Source organism: Apiospora kogelbergensis (assembly GCF_038363985.1).
Source record: "Apiospora kogelbergensis strain CBS 113332 chromosome Unknown utg000001l_segment0_segment0, whole genome shotgun sequence".
Classification (NCBI taxonomy): domain Eukaryota; kingdom Fungi; phylum Ascomycota; class Sordariomycetes; order Amphisphaeriales; family Apiosporaceae; genus Apiospora; species Apiospora kogelbergensis.
The window spans coordinates 8610995-8628104 of NW_027117418.1; the positions used below are offsets into that span (position 1 = coordinate 8610995).

Consider the following 17110-nt stretch of genomic DNA (forward strand, 5'->3'; position numbering starts at 1 on the left):
CTTCTAGGTGCGAAGAGGTGGTCACGTGCGATCGTGCGCTTTCGCGCGGCAGTGTTACCCCTAGCCCCTGAGAGGGCTGGTTCAACAGCCTATGTTGGAGTGGGTGGTAGAGCTTTGGCCAACTACATCATTACTTACCTAGGGACTAATTAGAGCTCGAGTATGCCACGGCGTCGAGGCTACGACCTTTCTGAAATGTCATTAGGCAGAAGGTTGTCTCTGCTTGGTGGCGCCCCGTCTCTCGGTTCTTCCATCCAAGGTGTCACGAAGTCAATATTGCATTGCGTTCTGAGAGGTGCCGTAACCAATAGTGGCGATTTGCTTCCGAGATATGGCCGTACTTTTACTGCGTGTGACTCCTTGTTGCAAGTCTACTTGGGGCCACCATCCGAAGTGCAGGGGGCCAAAACCTCTCCGTGTTCTCAATCGAATTCACATCTCTCAATGACAACAGGCCTTTCTTTACCTGCTCGCGCAACTCACATTAGGCGAAGTAAGTAGGCCCGATGTCTAACGCGTGGAGTTATGGGCATTTCAGGCTTGGCCCCCACACGTGTCATTCCCAAGATATCACATGTTTACGCCTGGATTACTAATTTTAGGCAGAGGAGTTGAGAGGTGCCTCGCCTCCGACAAGACAAGCGACAAGGCTGCCCGCGAATGGTGTTGTGGTACATTGTTTATTCTGCCGCCCCCTTACCCACCCTACAGACCTGCTATATATTTGGCAAGCCCAGACAAGGCTTGTGTGCCCATGCTCACACGGGGCCCCCGAGATTTCAGTCCTCCGCCCCCGTCCATTGATTTGCTTGGTCGCTCAACGATGTTGTGTACCCTTCAATAGCAAGTCTCGGGGCTATTTTTGTCAAGGCTTAGCTTGGGGCCGTTAGCTAGCCGTGGTTGTTGCTTTCTTGTGGCAATTCCTGCACTTGAATGGCATTTTATAAAGCTCTGTGTCGGTGTCTTCGCCTCTTGAAATTCCGGTTGGAGATGTAGCAGACTGCGAGCTCCTGTACTTCTCGAGGGCACCCGCTTCTACGGCATCTCTTAAATCTCGTCTGGACTCTTACCATCATAGTCTTGATCACACACCAATCTAAGTACAACATGGACGCAAATGAACAAGTTTACTTAGGCTTTTGGACTAACTGGTCACGGGGATCTGCTGTTATGGGATCAACCCTAACCCTAACCCGAGAGCACGGTAACTTTCTCATTGCATTTACTGCACTCTTCATCCCATTCGTTGCTTCGAGATTCTGGAGGATATTTGCTATTATACTTCACCAATACTATTCAGCCTGGTCCCCACGCGATACTATATACCACCAGAGACAGGCCCTACTCTGCAACTCGTCCTCCCCAGAGACAGGCCTCGTAGCCTTCATCCGCCTGATGTGGGCATGGCGCCGTTCGACCTCGCATTTATGGTCACGAATACTACCTGTGGCACTTTTCAGCCTTCTTTCCATCGGCGCATTCACAGTGGCAGGCGGATTCTCTTCACAAATCTCAACAACCGGTGAGGTCCTTCTGAAGGGCAGTGATTGCGGGATAATCACCGCTTTGAGTACACCTAACGACCTCCCATCCGCGTTGGGTAGTCGATCAGCCTATTGGGCTTCAACGATAAACAGTGTAGCGAATTATGCACAGCAATGTTATTCAAATCAAAGCTCAAGCCTTCTTGAGTGTTCCAAGTTCGTAACGAGGGCGATTCCTACCACAGCAATTGATTACAAAGCGCCTTGCCCATTTGCAGCTGGGAGTTGTCGACGTAACAACTCCAACATTCGACTCGATACTGGCCATATGCACAGTGGTAGTATGTTTGGACTAAATACTGGCGAGGATCAAGCATTAACTGTTCGATATGTTTTACAGGTGAGACCTTTACTTGTGTATTCCTTTTATAAACTACCTCCACTACCTACTCTTTTCTTTTCCATTGGCGTTCTTTTATATGCCACTTTATGCCAATACAGAATCTTTTCAGTACTATGCTGACTTCTTTTTCACCCTCATTAGTGTGCTCCGCTCGATACCGCAGGGCATACAGGTAACATTACGCTACTTGACCGAAACTTTACCGCATACAACTATGGACCACTGAATTTACTGAACACCAGTTCTCCCAACTACACCTACGTGACTCCAGATATTGAAACGCAGTATGCGGAAGGACCTAAATCAACGTTAAACAACAACAACTTCTTACTCAGGTATGTCGCGTGCTACCTTCGTACTAGCTATATAGCTTGGCCTTCACCACCGACCTTTCCTTCATTTCCTTTTTCTTCGGCAAAAGTAGCTTCATGCTAAATCGAAACGCACAGCACACGATCCTTCGCTTTCACAAATGGCTCTATCCAGGAAAGAAATTCTGATTTTTACCCTGACCCATCCGTCATGAGGAGCGACGGAGATGTGTCATTGATCTTTTTATCAGGAAACGGAGTCCAATTCATGTCACTCGCCGATGACGACTGGTACAGAGCTACTGTTCCTGCAGGCCGTTTAAAAACCAATATTGATGTTTTCCAGCAAGACAGCTATCGGCCGGATGAGGCAGTGTCACCGTTAGGATGTGTCGAGCAATTCCAATGGTGTCGTGACCGGGACCAAGGTCAATGCGGGAGTCTGGGCAGCCCCCTAGACGCCCTTTACAGCGCGGCTCCGTTGTTTAATTTGACCACCAAGGAGTTGGAACCTGATAGGCCACTACCTCAATCGAGGCTGGCTGCTCTCTTTTTATGGACATACTTCACACTTTTCGTGACCGAAACAGCGTTATCAGCGGTGGTTGCCACACTTGGCCCCGCCTCACTCGCATCCACGGCTTTTCTATCAGAAGGTGTCATGTCAGATCTGCAGAAGAATCAGTGGCAGCTTGATGTCACCCGATGGTGGTCTATAATCTTGGCTGGGCTTCAAGCTGCGTTCGTCCGCACAGCTCAAGGGAGCACTGATCCGGCTATACAGAACTTGATATATAAGCCTGGCACTGACTACGAATGGGATCTATGCCATAGTCAGGTAATACCAACTCTGATGAACACATTCATTGTCATTTACCCTGGCTAATATGCGAGGCAGAAAATTCGGAATGGACAGTATACCTCTTTCAGTGTTTTTGGTCTTGCGCTCACTTACTCGATGGGCGCAGTCATTATTGTAACATCATTTTTGATCGAGCCTTCCCTGCGCTGCTTACAAAAGCGCGCCCGATACAACAAGTATGCATATCTAGAATGGGAAGGCAGCACAGCTATTCAGCTGCATCGTGTGGCGCATGATCAGCTCGGCTACGGGCACTGGAGCCGCTGCAACGAGAAGATCCCAATTACGCAATCGGAAGACTTGCTAGCCCCTTTCGATATTTCAGATCCCGAGCATCCGCTGTTGGCGGCTCGTGCTGCTGACGATTCTCCTGCGGAAGACGCCAAGCCAGAGCCAGACAGCACGATCCAGGGTTCTTCCACTGAACAGGATATTCCCAACACAATTCGACGAGCGAGAACAGATGCGCGTGCTCACGTCCGCCGAGAGAATGATTCTCCCGCCTTGGATCAAGACTTGGAAAGTCGCCAACCGAGACCAAGCACTGCCCCATGAAGCAAGGAGCGATTTTATCATCCAACATGCGGCATAGGCGACCGAGTGACATCTTATTGTATGTCTGGAGTTAGGGTTCGAGAATGCTTGGATACATCGCAAGGAGACTCGGGTTTCGTCTGTTTATTTCCACTTCTCGGTGACTGGTGATCATGGGCTATGATTCGTCGAACTTGGCTGAATTCACAAGGGACTGAATACGATACCGGCAACTTCGGGGTTGAAATGATGCAGGTGGCTGTGCATGGCAACTGCTCCGCCAATAGGCACGTCCGGAATATCCTTCCAAGGCGCAATCGAAGGGTTGACGTTTCGCAGTCACTCCTTGCATGACAAGCTATTGCATAACAACATAATTTAGGTTACACGAAATGCAGGCAACAGCATATAACCCTGTGTGCTGGGCGAGGGTGATTACATCGTGGGAATTTGTCTGGAAATACACTTCTTTCATATAGGTTAACCATACGCTCGCTCCAAACTGTCATTGAACCACACCTGATAGACCTTATTTCGAGATCATTCATATCTTCACCATGAAGCTCGTCATCGGAGGCGCAACCGGCTTCGTCGGCACCGAGCTACTCCGCCAGGCCCTAGAAAACCCCGCCGTGACTTCCATCGTCGGGCTCAGCCGCCGCGAAACCAAACTGCCCGAAGGATCATCCAGCACCTCAGGCAAGCTGAAGTCGGTCGTCTGTGAAGACCTCACCGGCTACCCCGCTGACCTCAAGAAAGAGCTGGGGGACGTCGACGCCTGCATCTGGACGATCGCAATCACCCCGTCCAAGATGAAGGAAACGTCGTGGGACGAGGTCGTACGGATCACCCGGGACTACACGCTCACGGCCCTCCACACCATGACCGAGGTGCGGCCTGTCGGCAATCAGAAAGCCCCCCTTCGCTTCATGTACATGAGCGGCCACTTTGCCCCGCGCGACCGTTCGCACGTGGTGAAGCAACTCACTGACTTTGGCCTTGCCGAGGTGGGACTCTTGCGCGTACGTAGCCAGTCATCTGATAGCCTTTCCTGCCAACATAATCCCATTCATTCACTGAAATTTGCTATTCTTCCCCTGTACAGGGTGCGCTCGAAGCACAGATCCTTGACTACGCGGACCAATCGAATAATCGAGTGGTGGCTTGCATCGCCAAGCCGGGGATGATTCACGGGCCTGGCATGGACGTGAGAACTGTGCCGGGTCTTCCCAACATTGAGCTGCACGATATCGCAGCAGCTTTGCTGGACCAGGCGGTCAATGGGTTTCAGAAGAACACTCTGTCGAATGATGACATGGTGAACATGGGTCAGCGTGTTCTAGCCAAATAGGCAGCGCTTATAGTTAACAATATCCCCCGAAGCAGGTGCCAGTATATGCAGCACTCCTCCAATCGTCAAGTCCATATACACCTTTCCTGTCGAGTTCGTTGAGAACTTGCATGTCTTACGCGACGGCAACCTCTTGCTTACTACGATGAAGTCGCCCACAGCTTTGTTGTATACCCTGGACCCCAAAGCAGCGGCGCCTCAAGCGCAACTGGTCGTAACCTTCGACAGCAGGGTCACTGCTCTAACCGGCATATCCCCGCTCCCAGAACGAAGCCCGGGCGAGGAGCTGTACGCCGTCAGCGGCGGTCTGCACACATCGTTCGCCTTCGAAAGAGGCAGCATGGCCGTCTACATCGTGTCCATCCCCGATGGCAAGGTCATCGACAGTATCCCCGTGCCCAACACAGCGACCATGAACGGCATGACCTCGCTGCCACACCGCCCGCACATCCTGCTGAGCGCCGACTCCATCGACGGGCGCATCCTGACCATCGACACCCAGAAGCGCGAGGCCGGCGTCCTGCTCCAGGACGATGTGCTCAGCCCCCGCGCCTCTCACAACGCCTCGTACCCGGTCCCGCCCATCGGCATCAACGGCCTGCGCGTCCGCGGCGACTTCCTCTACTTCACCAACTCCAGCCGCGGCACCTTTGTGCGGATGCGCATCGACGAGCACGGCCGCCGCGTGGGGGGATTCGAGGTGTTGGCGCGGAGCCCGGATCCGGCGCACATCTACGACGACTTCACTTTCGACCGCGCCGGCAACGCTTACATTGCGACACATTCCTCGTCTGTCTTTAAGGTGACCCTGGACGGCGTGCAAACTCTTCTGGTCGGCGACGGGGACGAGTTCGCCCAGCTTCTCGCGGAGCCCACTTCGGCTGCCCTCGCGCACGATGGGAAGTCGATTTACGTCTCGAATGGGGGTGACTTCAGGGGCTCCCTACGGAAAGGAGGTCGGATCCTTCAGGTTACAATATAGTAGAAATACAGCCCGGGGCTCCTTGAACTTATCCAGTACTGCCCCCCCATCATAGAGGCAGGGATAGTAATTAGGGCTGAAGATTGGTAATTGGTGAGCCTGCGGCTGGGGAGCATAAGCAAATAGCTCCTACCCCGATTCCTCTATATGTAAAGCGATCTAAGTATCTATAGACACGTCTACTGAGCCTTACCGAATTTGGCCTGAATTTCCTCCTCAGTGAACCGGCGCGTCCGGTTCTGCAGGTACTTTGCACGCTCGTCCAGGCTCATGGCCATCTGCGCTTCAGTGATAGGTACCATGCATTTCGCGAGGTGGGAATAGTTCTTGCGCAAGAGGTTGATGGTGATCATCATGTAGTCAATGTTGTGAAGAACAATGGCGTCCTGGGACGCATAGGTGTCCTTGGTCTTCAGGAAGGAGTTAGGGTGTTCCCTCCAGTGACGCAGCGGGTTGAGATGATGCGATGTGTGATAGCCATCGTTGAAGGAGTGTCTGTTGCTCTGGAGCCGGGTGAGAGGGGCAATTAGTATACATAGCGAGGGGGGAGCCAGTGTCTGGAGAAAAACTTACTTGGACGTCTATCACGGTGATGCTGGAACGGTAGTCCGAGTCCGGCTCCTCGTTGTCGACAAACGCATGCTGTCCCCAGTTGCCGGCCATGAGCCCGAGCCTCATGAGGGCCAGCGGGAGCAGGAAGACGCAGGTGGTGGCGCGCGGGTTGACCTGGAACAGTAAGTAGAGGGTGACGTAGTTGCCGACGTCCCAGAACATGGTCTTGGCGCCCATGAAGGGACGGCCCTTGCGGAAGAAGTACAGCGGCAGCTCCAGCCAGGCGAAGAGGAGGAAGCGGCCAAAGTAGTGCAGGAAATGCAAGACACTGTCGCGCTGGTAGCGAATGGTGGAGGAGAGGTCGTCGGGCCCGTTGCCCTCGACGTGGTGGTGCTTGACGTGGTGGAAATAGTACGAGTTCCAGGTGTGGCCCATGAGCGGGTCGGTGATGTAGGGGAACAGGTAGTCGAGCAGGGACCAGGGCAGCGTCTTCTGCAGGATGCCGTTGGCGTGGATGTGCTGGTGCATCATCAGGGTGTAGGTGCCGGTGTAGGACATCTGCATGACAAAGTGGAGGAGCCCGTGGAGCCAAGAGAAGTGGCCGAAAAGAGGAACAGCGCGCTAGGCACCGACGTGGAAAAATAGAGGAGCAGGTGCGTAAACATGACTACATCCACCTTGTTGCGCACCACCCGCTGCGCGAGCCGCGTGTACGGCCGCAGCAGGAAGCGGTTCAATTGCTTCGACTGCAATTGCGGGAAGTCCCACGAGTTGAAGATGGCCGGCTCGAAGTCCTTGTGGTTGGCGTTGTTGATGTTGTCCATGACCGCCACGTTGTGCGCATGTTTTTGCGACCCTGTGATTGGCGGGCCAAGACGTTAGTTGGGACAGAGCCTCTTCACCCATTTCACCCGTTTCGCTCAATTCACACATACCCGTCGCCGACTTTCCCTCGGACCATTGCTCGATGTCGGCGGCCAGGCTCTCCAGAACCAGCTTGTCGGCTCTCGTGTGGTTCGGGTCGACGATGACCTGCGCCATCATGGGTCGTCGTTGTGGATTTTGTTGAGGTTGGGGGAGGGGATATGAGTGAGATACGTGGAATAAGCTTTTGGATAAGGACCAAGGGATACAAGGGAATAAATAAGAACTAGGGATACCCGATCAGATGTAAAAGGGGGAGGCAAATGCGCCACTATTTCTTTCGTTGGCTCGTTGGCTTTTGGGTCTTCGAGTTTTTTCAGGGTCCAGCTCAGCATGAAACGCCCCGTTCCAATGCGTTTAGCGCGACGCTAGCCACGAACCACCCCCGGCCTGCGGCCCCCGACGGCACGCATTCCAACGACTTCGTTGTCGGCCGTGGGCTATGGGCTGGATTGGTAATGCTCGGACGATTATCAAGAAAGGCCTGTAAGAGAGAGAGGGCGGCCAATGAGGGGAGCTATCTTCACAGCCTGCCCCTACGACATAACCGCTGACGCTGGTTTAGGCTCCTTGGGCTTGTATACCGGCCTTATCTTGACATTCAGCGCTGTTTAATAGCGATACCCTTTATTGGGGGTTTCCATTTGTAAGGTGTCCGATCCTGGCTGTCATGGCCCAGACACAGTCCATCGTGGCAGATGAAATAGTCCTTTTGAGTTGAGGGTCGTTTCGCCTGACTCTGGCACTGAATATCCTTCTGCGAAGTCCTACGGGTACCCTTCATCGCTATCTCAGCATCTCCTATTGGCCAGCCTTGTCCAATGACTGCTTACATGCTGCGCCGTTGTTCATGATATGATATATATGTTAGTAGTGTGTATAATTTTAGGAAGCCCTTAGCAATATTCCATACATCACTACAGGGATTGCCATGTCGACGACGTCGATTTTGACTGCTTCTCTCTCTCTCTTTCTCTCTCTCTCTCTTTCTCTCTCTCTCTCTCTCTCTTTCTCTTCTGCTAACACCGCTTCTCGCCATCGGAATATCGAGTCTTTTTCGTCGTCATGTATGACAGTCCGGAATGCGAAGTTTCCCATGGCGGACGCTGCAGCCCATGTCTTCTCCGATTACTGCCTTCGAATCCGGGCAGTGGCTACTAAGATGGCCAAGCCCACACTCGTTTTGCGCAGCCTCGACTCTTACGCCAGGGCCGTGTCCGCGGCGAACACGATCCCCTTCTCCCCTGTGCCGACGTTGGCGCCCGAGCAGGCCACGTCGGTCGACCAAGAAGAAGGCGAGCTCGACTTCAACAACAACAGCAACAACAACAACACCTCGAAGGTCGGTCTGGGGCCCAGAAGTTCGCGGAAGAAGTGAGGCGGCGGGCGGACGACGACAGCGACGCCGGCACGTACTTGAGGATCTGGTCGGCCATGGGGGTTCAGGTGTGCTTGGTCGTAGCGATCCTCATCCCGATGTACTACGCCCAGCGAGGGTCTGTTATCACGTGGTGGTGTCGCGTAAGTGCCACCTCCATTGCTTCCGCTTCTACCCCTGTTCATCCCTCTCCGTCTTCCCGAATTTGTTGCTAACCCAAGGAAACAGACGTGGCCGTGGATGTGATTTTGGTACTGCCTGGTCACCGCGGTGGCCATTTTCGACCACCTTGTCGCCGCCCCTCTCACCGAGAGCTGGACCATCCGGGTCTCGCGCACCCCCAGCGGGCTCATCTTGGACGAAACGCTGCGCAAGATCACCGATCCGCGCTACGCCAACGCGCTCGAGCACATCAAGGCGGGCCCCGTCATGAACCAGCGGCTGCGCGTCTCGCACGCCGCCACCTCGTACCCCCGGACCTGCTTCTATGTCGTCACCTCCGTCCAAGGCATCTCGCCGGTCCACGCGGCGGCCCAGGTCGTCGCCAAGACAGGCAGTGTGGCCGTCTACTCATTCGGCACGGCGCTGTTCGCCTCGTCGACGCTCATGTCCATCAGCATCGCCCTGATGGTCCTGTGCCTCGTGTTGTTTGCCGGCGTGGCTGGCCGCGTCATCGCCATGTGGATCGTGTCCTCCATGAGCCAGCAGAACAAGCCCATCCTCCACAAGACGGTCCGCAGCGAAGAAGAGGCGGCCAGGTAATTCTACGCCATTGCCGAACTCGATTTGCAGCTGGAGATCAAGGGCCAAGTCATTGTAATGGGAGCATCGTCACGTCGCGGCACAGTTGGTTCACCCCGGCCACCTATATTGGGCTGCTGGCCAAGCCATTCGATGTCGTGTCCTTGGCCACCAAGACTGCCAGTGGTCTAGCCTCACCCAATAGTCACGGGACATTCTATACCGGTTCCATGTACGCGCCATCGCATTACCCGCTGGGGCCACAGTCTCCTGGGATAATCCACTCTCCTGGGATAATCAACAATGATAAGGCGGTGAGTCAATTCACCAGCCATGGGTCATCAGGGAGCACGCGGTGGCAGACCAGGAAACGCCGGTAACAAGACTCGACCCTGCCCCAGGCAGCTGAGATCTCCAGAGATACGGGACAGATCCAGGACTTGCTGCGAGGAGTATTAAGGGGCTAGATTAATAGAGTAAAACATACATTTTAGAAAATTAGGAGGGAGTAGAAGAATATAAGTTCTATTTCTTTATTCGGCATCTTCTTGTCTCTTGTTACGACAAGATATCGGTTGTTCTTGAAATTGAATTTGGGACTGCATCGTGCAGCTGTCAGTTCATTATTCCGCGGACACCCGACAAATGATTAAATACCAATTATATTAAGTTGCATTATGGGTTCAGGCACTATACAACCGCAATGTTGCTGATCTCCGCGCCACCCTTCCGCCTCACTCAACACCACGAACGCCACCGCTCGCACCACCCAACCACCCCGACCCATCGTATCCCCTAATTAACAGCTCTCCATCTTGTCCTTATTTGGTGCAGTTCCTGGGCGAGTCGTACAGCCACGGCACGTCCTCGCACAGCGCCGTGCAGAAGCGGGCCGAGTCGACGTTGCAGACGTAGAGGCGGCTGAAGGTGGTGGCGCTGGCCCAGTAGGGGCTGGAGCACTCGAGCGCGTTCTTCCAGTAGGGGTCCGCGGCCAGGGCCGGGTCGTTGCGGCAGCACAGCGCCGTCGACTCGCCGTAGATGCAGCACCGGCTGGCGTTGGCGTCTGTCGCGCCCAGCAGCGGGCTACCGCCGAACCCCGTGCCCCAGTCGGCGCACTTGGCCGGCGCCGGCGCCGTCTGCCGGGCTTCGACGACGTCGACCGGCGAGGCGGCCGCGGCGGCGAGGAGGCACGAGAAGAGGGCGAGGTACTGCATCTTGGGCGTGTGGGGGAGAGAGGTTGATTGATTATTGGTGGGGTGACGGGAGTCGGTCTGGTGCTGTGGTCTGTACAGGATCTGTGGGAGATGATGGATGTGTGTGGGCTTGGATCTCTACCAAAAACGAGCGTAAGATGGTTGAGAACATGCACCCTTTTATAAACGAGCCAAGGATGCAGTGAGATTACATTTCTCATGAGTAGATGCACGAATACGAGAACGCGGGGACAGGCCATGGAAGCGCCCCTGGCAGACCGATGCACCTTCACATGATCCCTATCGCTGCAGTGGCAGCATTGACGTCTGTCTTTCTTGTCAACATTGTCGACACGGCACGATGAACAGGCGGAAGCAGACGCAGGCAGAGGCAGGGATTCGACCACTGCCGTCCCCTTTCGCGTACGAGACCGGGCTTGGAAATTGGCAGGACACGGCCGAGTCAAGCAAGTGGCCTGTCGCGCACGCTCCAAATCCTGTTTGCGAGGTTACATGGCAGTGCTTTTTGGCATCATGGGGGGGGGGGGCCGGGGCCGGAGATATATCTCGTTTCGCGAACGGGGGAAACTCTGCCTTTGCGGGGAAACCCCTGTCTGTAAATCATTCTCCATGGCCGTTCCGTCTTGGGGGACCTCTCGCACAACAACAATCACAACACACCACGCAAAGCACAATCCGCCGATGCTGCTTCATGCGGCAGCCGAGGAGGGCGAATTTACGCGCCACTCGGACGCTCGAGTCTGTCCCGCAATCTCGCGTCCAATTGGGTTACACACTAACGATGGTCGATTGCCGCGGAGTCGCAACGACGGTGGAGGTTGGGACAGGAACAAGCCGGACCCGAACATAATAATTGAATCTTAATAGACACTTCACGTTAGAGGCCTTAGTAAAATAATCGCAAGTAAAGGGCTGGGGTTGACGATGCGGGTCTCTTCCAAAAAGAGAGGTTACGGGTAGACGGGCAATTGATTCTTGAAGACCAAATGTAGGTGGTGGGTAAGCTCTGCGATCGTGGATACCATAGCTTGTCTGATTGGGGCACCGGTTATGGCGGGAACACTACTTCGTACAAGGTCTAGAATTCAATGGGCTTCGATGCTCTACTATGGGTAGGGGAGACAGAACATGGGCCAGTACCTTGCCACACGTTCGATGCCAATGCAGATAGATATGTCGAGGACTGGCGGCTGGGAGACCAGTACTTCACGGTGTGGCTTAGCCAGTGGAGTGGAAAGCCAGAGGTGTGGGAGAGGGTAGGATTTGCCGCATGTGCCAAGCGGACTAATATTGGCAGATGTGATGCAGGTCGAAGCGAGGAAGAGCAATCATGCGTGGCCGGGGCAATTCGGAGCATAAGGACAATCAGAGAAGAAGCTAGTTTTGGTGTTGTTCTGCCATTTGGCAATGACTCAATTCATCTCGGTCATAATGTGAGAAACATTGTCATATCAAAATGAATTCCGTAGTGACCCGTTTCCCTTTTTCATAACGCCGAAATCCAGCCAGACACCATACCCTTGACGCGACGCTTAAGCGACCTTAGCGGTCTGGGCGGTGGGAACGACCTTCTTGCCATCCTTGTTGTATCGCACGCGAGGCGGGGGAGCACGGTTGCGGCGACCGACGCGAGATCGGACACTAGATGGGCATCATATCAGTATTGGGGGTTCGTCCGGGGAATATTACCAGGAGAGGAGGCTCTGCAGTGAGAGAGTAGTGCAACCAAGGTTCATCTCAGTGCATACGCGGTTGCCGGAGCAAACAGAGCGCAGTTGTTCCCTTGCGGGCACCCCTCTCCTGAGGGATCTTTATCAACGTACCGGACAATCTTGCCGTGAATGGCGCAAGAGACACAGTACTGCAACTTGAGGTACATCTTGGGGACGGTGTACTCGGCGAAGACGGAGGCATCCGAGATATCACGGATGGCAGCCGACTCGACCATGTTGCGGATAGTGAAGCGCTTGATGGCCTTATCCTTGGGCGTGCATCGCGAGCAGTTGCTGCAGCGGATGGGCTTGGTGTGGCCGCGGCCCTTCTTGTTGCGACCGCTGTAGAGGAGGAAAATACGTTAGTCGGGCGGTTCTCTCATGGTGGTGGCAATGCAGGCAAGGCAGCGCCGGTCGAATCTCGCCTCGAGGTGACAGCGGCAGAGACGACGCGGCGGCGGTGGGATCGGTGAGGCATACTTGTTCTTTCTCTTCTTGACCATTTTGGCGGTTGTCGATTCTTCGTAACTGGGAAAAACGAAGAGGAGAAATGGAGGATTGATGGAGTGTAGCTGGGAGTTTAAGGACCAGAGAATGGTCTTGGAGTTGTGGTGCTGATTGCCAAAATCCCACCCCACTGAAACTTGGGCTGGGCGGGCTGGGGCCAATGGGAAGCCAGTTCGGTCGGGTCTTTACTGCGCAAATGATTGCATCAACCAGTGGAGGGTTGGCAAATTCGGAAACCCTAGCACGTGACTGGTGGTGGGCAGCCAAAAATGCCCAGACAAGATGCACTTGATCTTTTGATGGGGCAAGCAGCCCGGTCAATCAGAAACGGTCTGTGCGCTGCCCACCACGAATTCTGGTCGTTGGAAAACCATCCCACCCTTTCAGCTTGGAACTTTTTCTTCCTTCTGTGTGAACAACTTCATCTGTATAGTTGCTTAGGAAGACAATACCACATATTGTCTAGGTACGTACGCCCATACACATGCCCATGCCTATTCCTATTGATCGCGCAATGGCCTTGGGTCGTTTGCGATCAGTTTTTCCCAACTCACTGTCTTGAGCTTTCCCGGATCAGAAGAACTTCCAAATTCTCTGATTTGCGAAAATCCGGCTTTGGGTTTCGGCCCCTCCACAACATCGCGCACCACTCCAAGCAGCAAATTCTAACATCTCTCACTTCACAGGCAGCCGTCATGCAGATCTTTGTGAAGACCCTCACGGGCAAGACTATCACCCTCGAGGTGGAGTCCAGCGACACTATCGACAATGTCAAGTCCAAGATCCAGGACAAGGAGGGCATCCCTCCGGATCAACAGCGATTGATCTTCGCCGGCAAGCAGCTCGAGGACGGCCGCACTCTTTCGGACTACAACATCCAGAAGGAGTCCACCCTCCACTTGGTGCTCCGCCTGCGTGGTGGTGCCAAGAAGCGCAAGAAGAAGGTGTACACCACCCCCAAGAAGATCAAGCACAAGCGCAAGAAGCAGAAGCTGGCTGTGCTCAAGTACTACAAGGTCGATGGCGATGGCAAGATCGAGCGTCTCCGACGCGAGTGCCCTGCTGAGACCGTAAGTTTACTTTGCCATTTTATCCCCAGCTTAACAAAGCAAATAACTGACACGATCAATAGTGCGGTGCCGGTATCTTCATGGCTGCCATGCAGGATCGCCAGTACTGCGGTCGCTGCCACCTGACCTACGTCTTCGACAAGCCTTAGATGGCCAGTTTGGAAGGACGAATCTACGCACGACAACCAGGGAGTTCGGATCGGAAATGATATCAAGGTCAAGGATGGAATCTGATATGGCATGGAATCACCAACGATAGCTCCCACACTGAATGCAAAGGTCACGATCAATCAGTTACAACACTGCTGTTATTTATCCCACTTGTGACACGTTATTCCGGTTCCAAGTAGTCGCCGGATTGGAATTCGCCCATTGCCTTCATTTTGATGGTTCTTGTAGATCAGTGGCTTTACGTATCACTTGCCACTGCTAAGCCACGGATTAAAATAGCCACCCCACCAAGACAAAGGCATGTCAAGATGGGTCAAGTGCCATCAACGTCATATCGTTGTCTTAGAGGGGCATTGAGACTCCAACGAAACTGTGTGCTTCGAGTCGCAGGTATGACTGATTATGACCGAAACCTATAGTCAAATAACTCGTATTGAAAAGCGCAATGTTTTGGATGCCCTCCTGTAGAGGCTTGGAAAGCAAAACAGTAAGCAGCCCACAGCTTTCAGCGATTGATTCACGCCAGCGGAAGCCGCCTTTGCCGGGAAGCGCTGAGTGCTGAGGTTGCCACGCAGGCAAGGCAAGTCCAAGTCCAAGCCACGCCCCCAAACCTGAATCAACAACCAGTCATTGCCCAATGCTTTGGAGGCCGCGCAATTCCACACTTCATGCAAGCAATCTGGGAAACATTAAGAAGCAATATAAACGAGCGTACATCTTGACCAGTATTTGATAAATGCCATTGCCTAGACTTCGTTTGTTCACTTTTACTTCGGTAATCATCCTTTTTGTTGCCGTAGTCTTTACCATTCTCAACCCCACCTACTGGAACTTCCTCTTCACGACTCATCTCCGTGGCAGTTCATCAACATCTGCCAACACTGCTGCTAGTTTTGAGGAAGCCTTCTTTGACAATCCCTCCAAGTCTTCGCCGTCGGATACCCCATCCACACCCGCATCATCCATCATGGGAGGCGGACCTGAGCCCGGCTATCGGTCGGTGGCGTACTTTGTCAACTGGGCCATCTACGGCCGCAAGCACCGGCCCCAGGACCTGCCCGTCGAGAAGCTGACCCACATCCTCTACGCCTTCGCCAACGTGCGCCCGGAGACGGGCGAGGTTTACCTGACCGACACCTGGGCCGACACAGACATCCACTGGGAGGGAGATAGCTGGAATGACGTTGGCGACAACCTGTACGGCTGCCTGAAGCAGCTCAATCTGCTAAAGCGCCGCAACCGCTCCCTCAAGGTCCTGCTCAGCGTCGGCGGCTGGACCTACAGCTCCAACTTCAAGCAACCAGCCTCGACCCCGCAGGGCCGCGCGACCTTTGCCAACAGCTGCGTCGACCTCATCAAGAACCTCGGCTTCGACGGCATCGACATCGACTGGGAGTACCCGCAGTCGGCCGGCGAGGCCGCCGACCTCGTCGCGCTGCTGCAGGCCGTGCGCGACGCCATGGACGCCTACTCGCGCACGCTGCCGCAGCGCTACCACTTCGAGCTGACGGTGGCGTGTCCCGCGGGGGCGCAGAACTACGAGAAGATGGACCTGCGGGGCATGGACCGGCTGCTCGACTTCTGGAACCTCATGGCCTACGACTACGCGGGCTCCTGGGACAGCCTGGCGGGCCACCAGGCCAACATCTACCCGCACCCCACGCACCCGCAGCGCACGCCCTTCAGCACGGCGGCGGCCCTCGACTACTACACGCGCCGCGGCGGCGTGCACCCCTCCAAGATCGTGCTGGGGATGCCGCTGTACGGCCGCGCCTTCCAGAGCACGGACGGGCCCGGCGCGCCCTTCAACGGCGTCGGCGAGGGCACCTGGGAGAACGGCGTGCACGACTACAAGAAGCTGCCGCTGCCGGGCGCCCAGGAGATCTTCGACCACGAGGCCGGCGCCACCTACTGCTACTCGCCCAGCAGCCGCACCATGGTCTCGTACGACACCGTCGACATGGCCCGCCGCAAGGCCGAGTACGTCCGCACGCACCGGCTGGGCGGCGCCATGTGGTGGGAGAGCAGCGCCGACAAGGAAGAGGCGAGCGGGCAGAGCTTGATCGCTACCGTCGTCCACGGCGTCGGCGGCGTCCGGGCCCTGGATAAGCGGCCGAACTGCATTACGCAGCCGCACACCAAGTACGAAAATCTGCGCGACGGGTTCCCCAATGACCACAAATAGGGAATCGGCCGTGCTGTGGTATCGGCTCTGGCTGTGGATGGGACGCGTCGTATTGATGATCGAATGAAATCGACATAATGAAACAAGTCGGGGTTTTAGAAAGACGGGAAGAAAGACGGGGAGGAAGCGAATATTGCTGAACAGGCTTTGGTTGAGGCTGGGTAAAGGAGCAAGGCCACGAAACTTCGAGAAATTTCAAGAAACGCACATCGGCTATCATAGACGATAGATCGACATGATGAATGACTACTTTCCTTTTGCAATATACATGTTTAACTGATCGTCAAACGGTTCACTGCTCCGTAGCTCTTGGGAAGATGGATTCCTCAATCGTGATTTTGAAAACAGGCATTTTGGAATCTTCTGGGTGTTTTGCGGCCATCTACCACAGGTGTTTATGTATCATGCCACGAATGTGAGGAATAATACTGGGCTCAAGTACAAACTTGACGAGTAGCATGGCCGCTTCAGCTGGACTGCATACCTACCCAGACGGCGCTACTGTCGTGCTGGCCTTTTTCTGCCAAGTCTTGAGACTTATGTGAGCCGAGCATTCATTGAATGTGCAAGACATGAGAGATAACATACCATACCACCACCCTCTCTGTTCGGAAACCTTTCGGTATATACACCTCTTCTCCCTGGGTACCCAGCTCAGACGACTATAGTTGCCCGATACCCCAGAACAGCCCGCGGAAACTGTCTTATGATGGATAGGGATACCTTGCT

At 54.4% G+C, this 17110-nt stretch overlaps 9 protein-coding genes across 9 annotated transcripts; 6 read left to right on the forward strand and 3 right to left on the reverse strand.

Annotated features, from left to right (window-relative positions):
- Positions 1-1107: 1107 nt before the first annotated feature.
- On the forward strand, positions 1108-3615 carry PG998_002795 (uncharacterized protein; the record flags this gene model as incomplete). The annotated part of the gene is made up of 4 exons (XM_066869613.1): positions 1108-1884; positions 2029-2148; positions 2374-3036; positions 3097-3615. The coding sequence occupies 4 exons, from the start codon at positions 1108-1110 to the stop codon at positions 3613-3615; spliced, it is 2079 nt and encodes a 692-aa protein (XP_066738028.1).
- A 536-nt stretch (positions 3616-4151) lies between these two features.
- On the forward strand, positions 4152-4945 carry PG998_002796 (uncharacterized protein; the record flags this gene model as incomplete). Its single annotated transcript, XM_066869614.1, has 2 exons — positions 4152-4616; positions 4700-4945. 2 exons carry the CDS (start codon positions 4152-4154, stop codon positions 4943-4945), a joined length of 711 nt encoding a protein of 236 aa, XP_066738029.1.
- A 145-nt stretch (positions 4946-5090) lies between these two features.
- On the forward strand, positions 5091-5927 carry PG998_002797 (uncharacterized protein; the record flags this gene model as incomplete). The annotated part of the gene is made up of 1 exon (XM_066869615.1): positions 5091-5927. One exon carries the CDS (start codon positions 5091-5093, stop codon positions 5925-5927), a length of 837 nt encoding a protein of 278 aa, XP_066738030.1.
- A 179-nt stretch (positions 5928-6106) lies between these two features.
- PG998_002798 (uncharacterized protein) lies at positions 6107-7520 on the reverse strand (the record flags this gene model as incomplete). Its single annotated transcript, XM_066869616.1, has 4 exons — positions 6107-6430; positions 6501-7037; positions 7157-7335; positions 7415-7520. 4 exons carry the CDS (start codon positions 7518-7520, stop codon positions 6107-6109), a joined length of 1146 nt encoding a protein of 381 aa, XP_066738031.1.
- A 1045-nt stretch (positions 7521-8565) lies between these two features.
- Positions 8566-9543, forward strand: PG998_002799 (uncharacterized protein; the record flags this gene model as incomplete). The annotated part of the gene is made up of 2 exons (XM_066869617.1): positions 8566-8745; positions 9094-9543. 2 exons carry the CDS (start codon positions 8566-8568, stop codon positions 9541-9543), a joined length of 630 nt encoding a protein of 209 aa, XP_066738032.1.
- An 800-nt stretch (positions 9544-10343) lies between these two features.
- PG998_002800 (uncharacterized protein) lies at positions 10344-10736 on the reverse strand (the record flags this gene model as incomplete). The annotated part of the gene is made up of 1 exon (XM_066869618.1): positions 10344-10736. The coding sequence occupies one exon, from the start codon at positions 10734-10736 to the stop codon at positions 10344-10346; it is 393 nt and encodes a 130-aa protein (XP_066738033.1).
- Positions 10737-12268: 1532 nt separating this feature from the next.
- Positions 12269-12951, reverse strand: PG998_002801 (40S ribosomal protein eS26; the record flags this gene model as incomplete). The annotated part of the gene is made up of 3 exons (XM_066869619.1): positions 12269-12377; positions 12560-12790; positions 12929-12951. The coding sequence occupies 3 exons, from the start codon at positions 12949-12951 to the stop codon at positions 12269-12271; spliced, it is 363 nt and encodes a 120-aa protein (XP_066738034.1).
- Positions 12952-13650: 699 nt separating this feature from the next.
- Positions 13651-14174, forward strand: PG998_002802 (Ubiquitin-40S ribosomal protein S27a; the record flags this gene model as incomplete). Its single annotated transcript, XM_066869620.1, has 2 exons — positions 13651-14025; positions 14088-14174. 2 exons carry the CDS (start codon positions 13651-13653, stop codon positions 14172-14174), a joined length of 462 nt encoding a protein of 153 aa, XP_066738035.1.
- Positions 14175-15163: 989 nt separating this feature from the next.
- PG998_002803 (glycoside hydrolase family 18) lies at positions 15164-16381 on the forward strand (the record flags this gene model as incomplete). The annotated part of the gene is made up of 1 exon (XM_066869621.1): positions 15164-16381. One exon carries the CDS (start codon positions 15164-15166, stop codon positions 16379-16381), a length of 1218 nt encoding a protein of 405 aa, XP_066738036.1.
- Between the last annotated feature and the right edge of the window lie 729 nt (positions 16382-17110).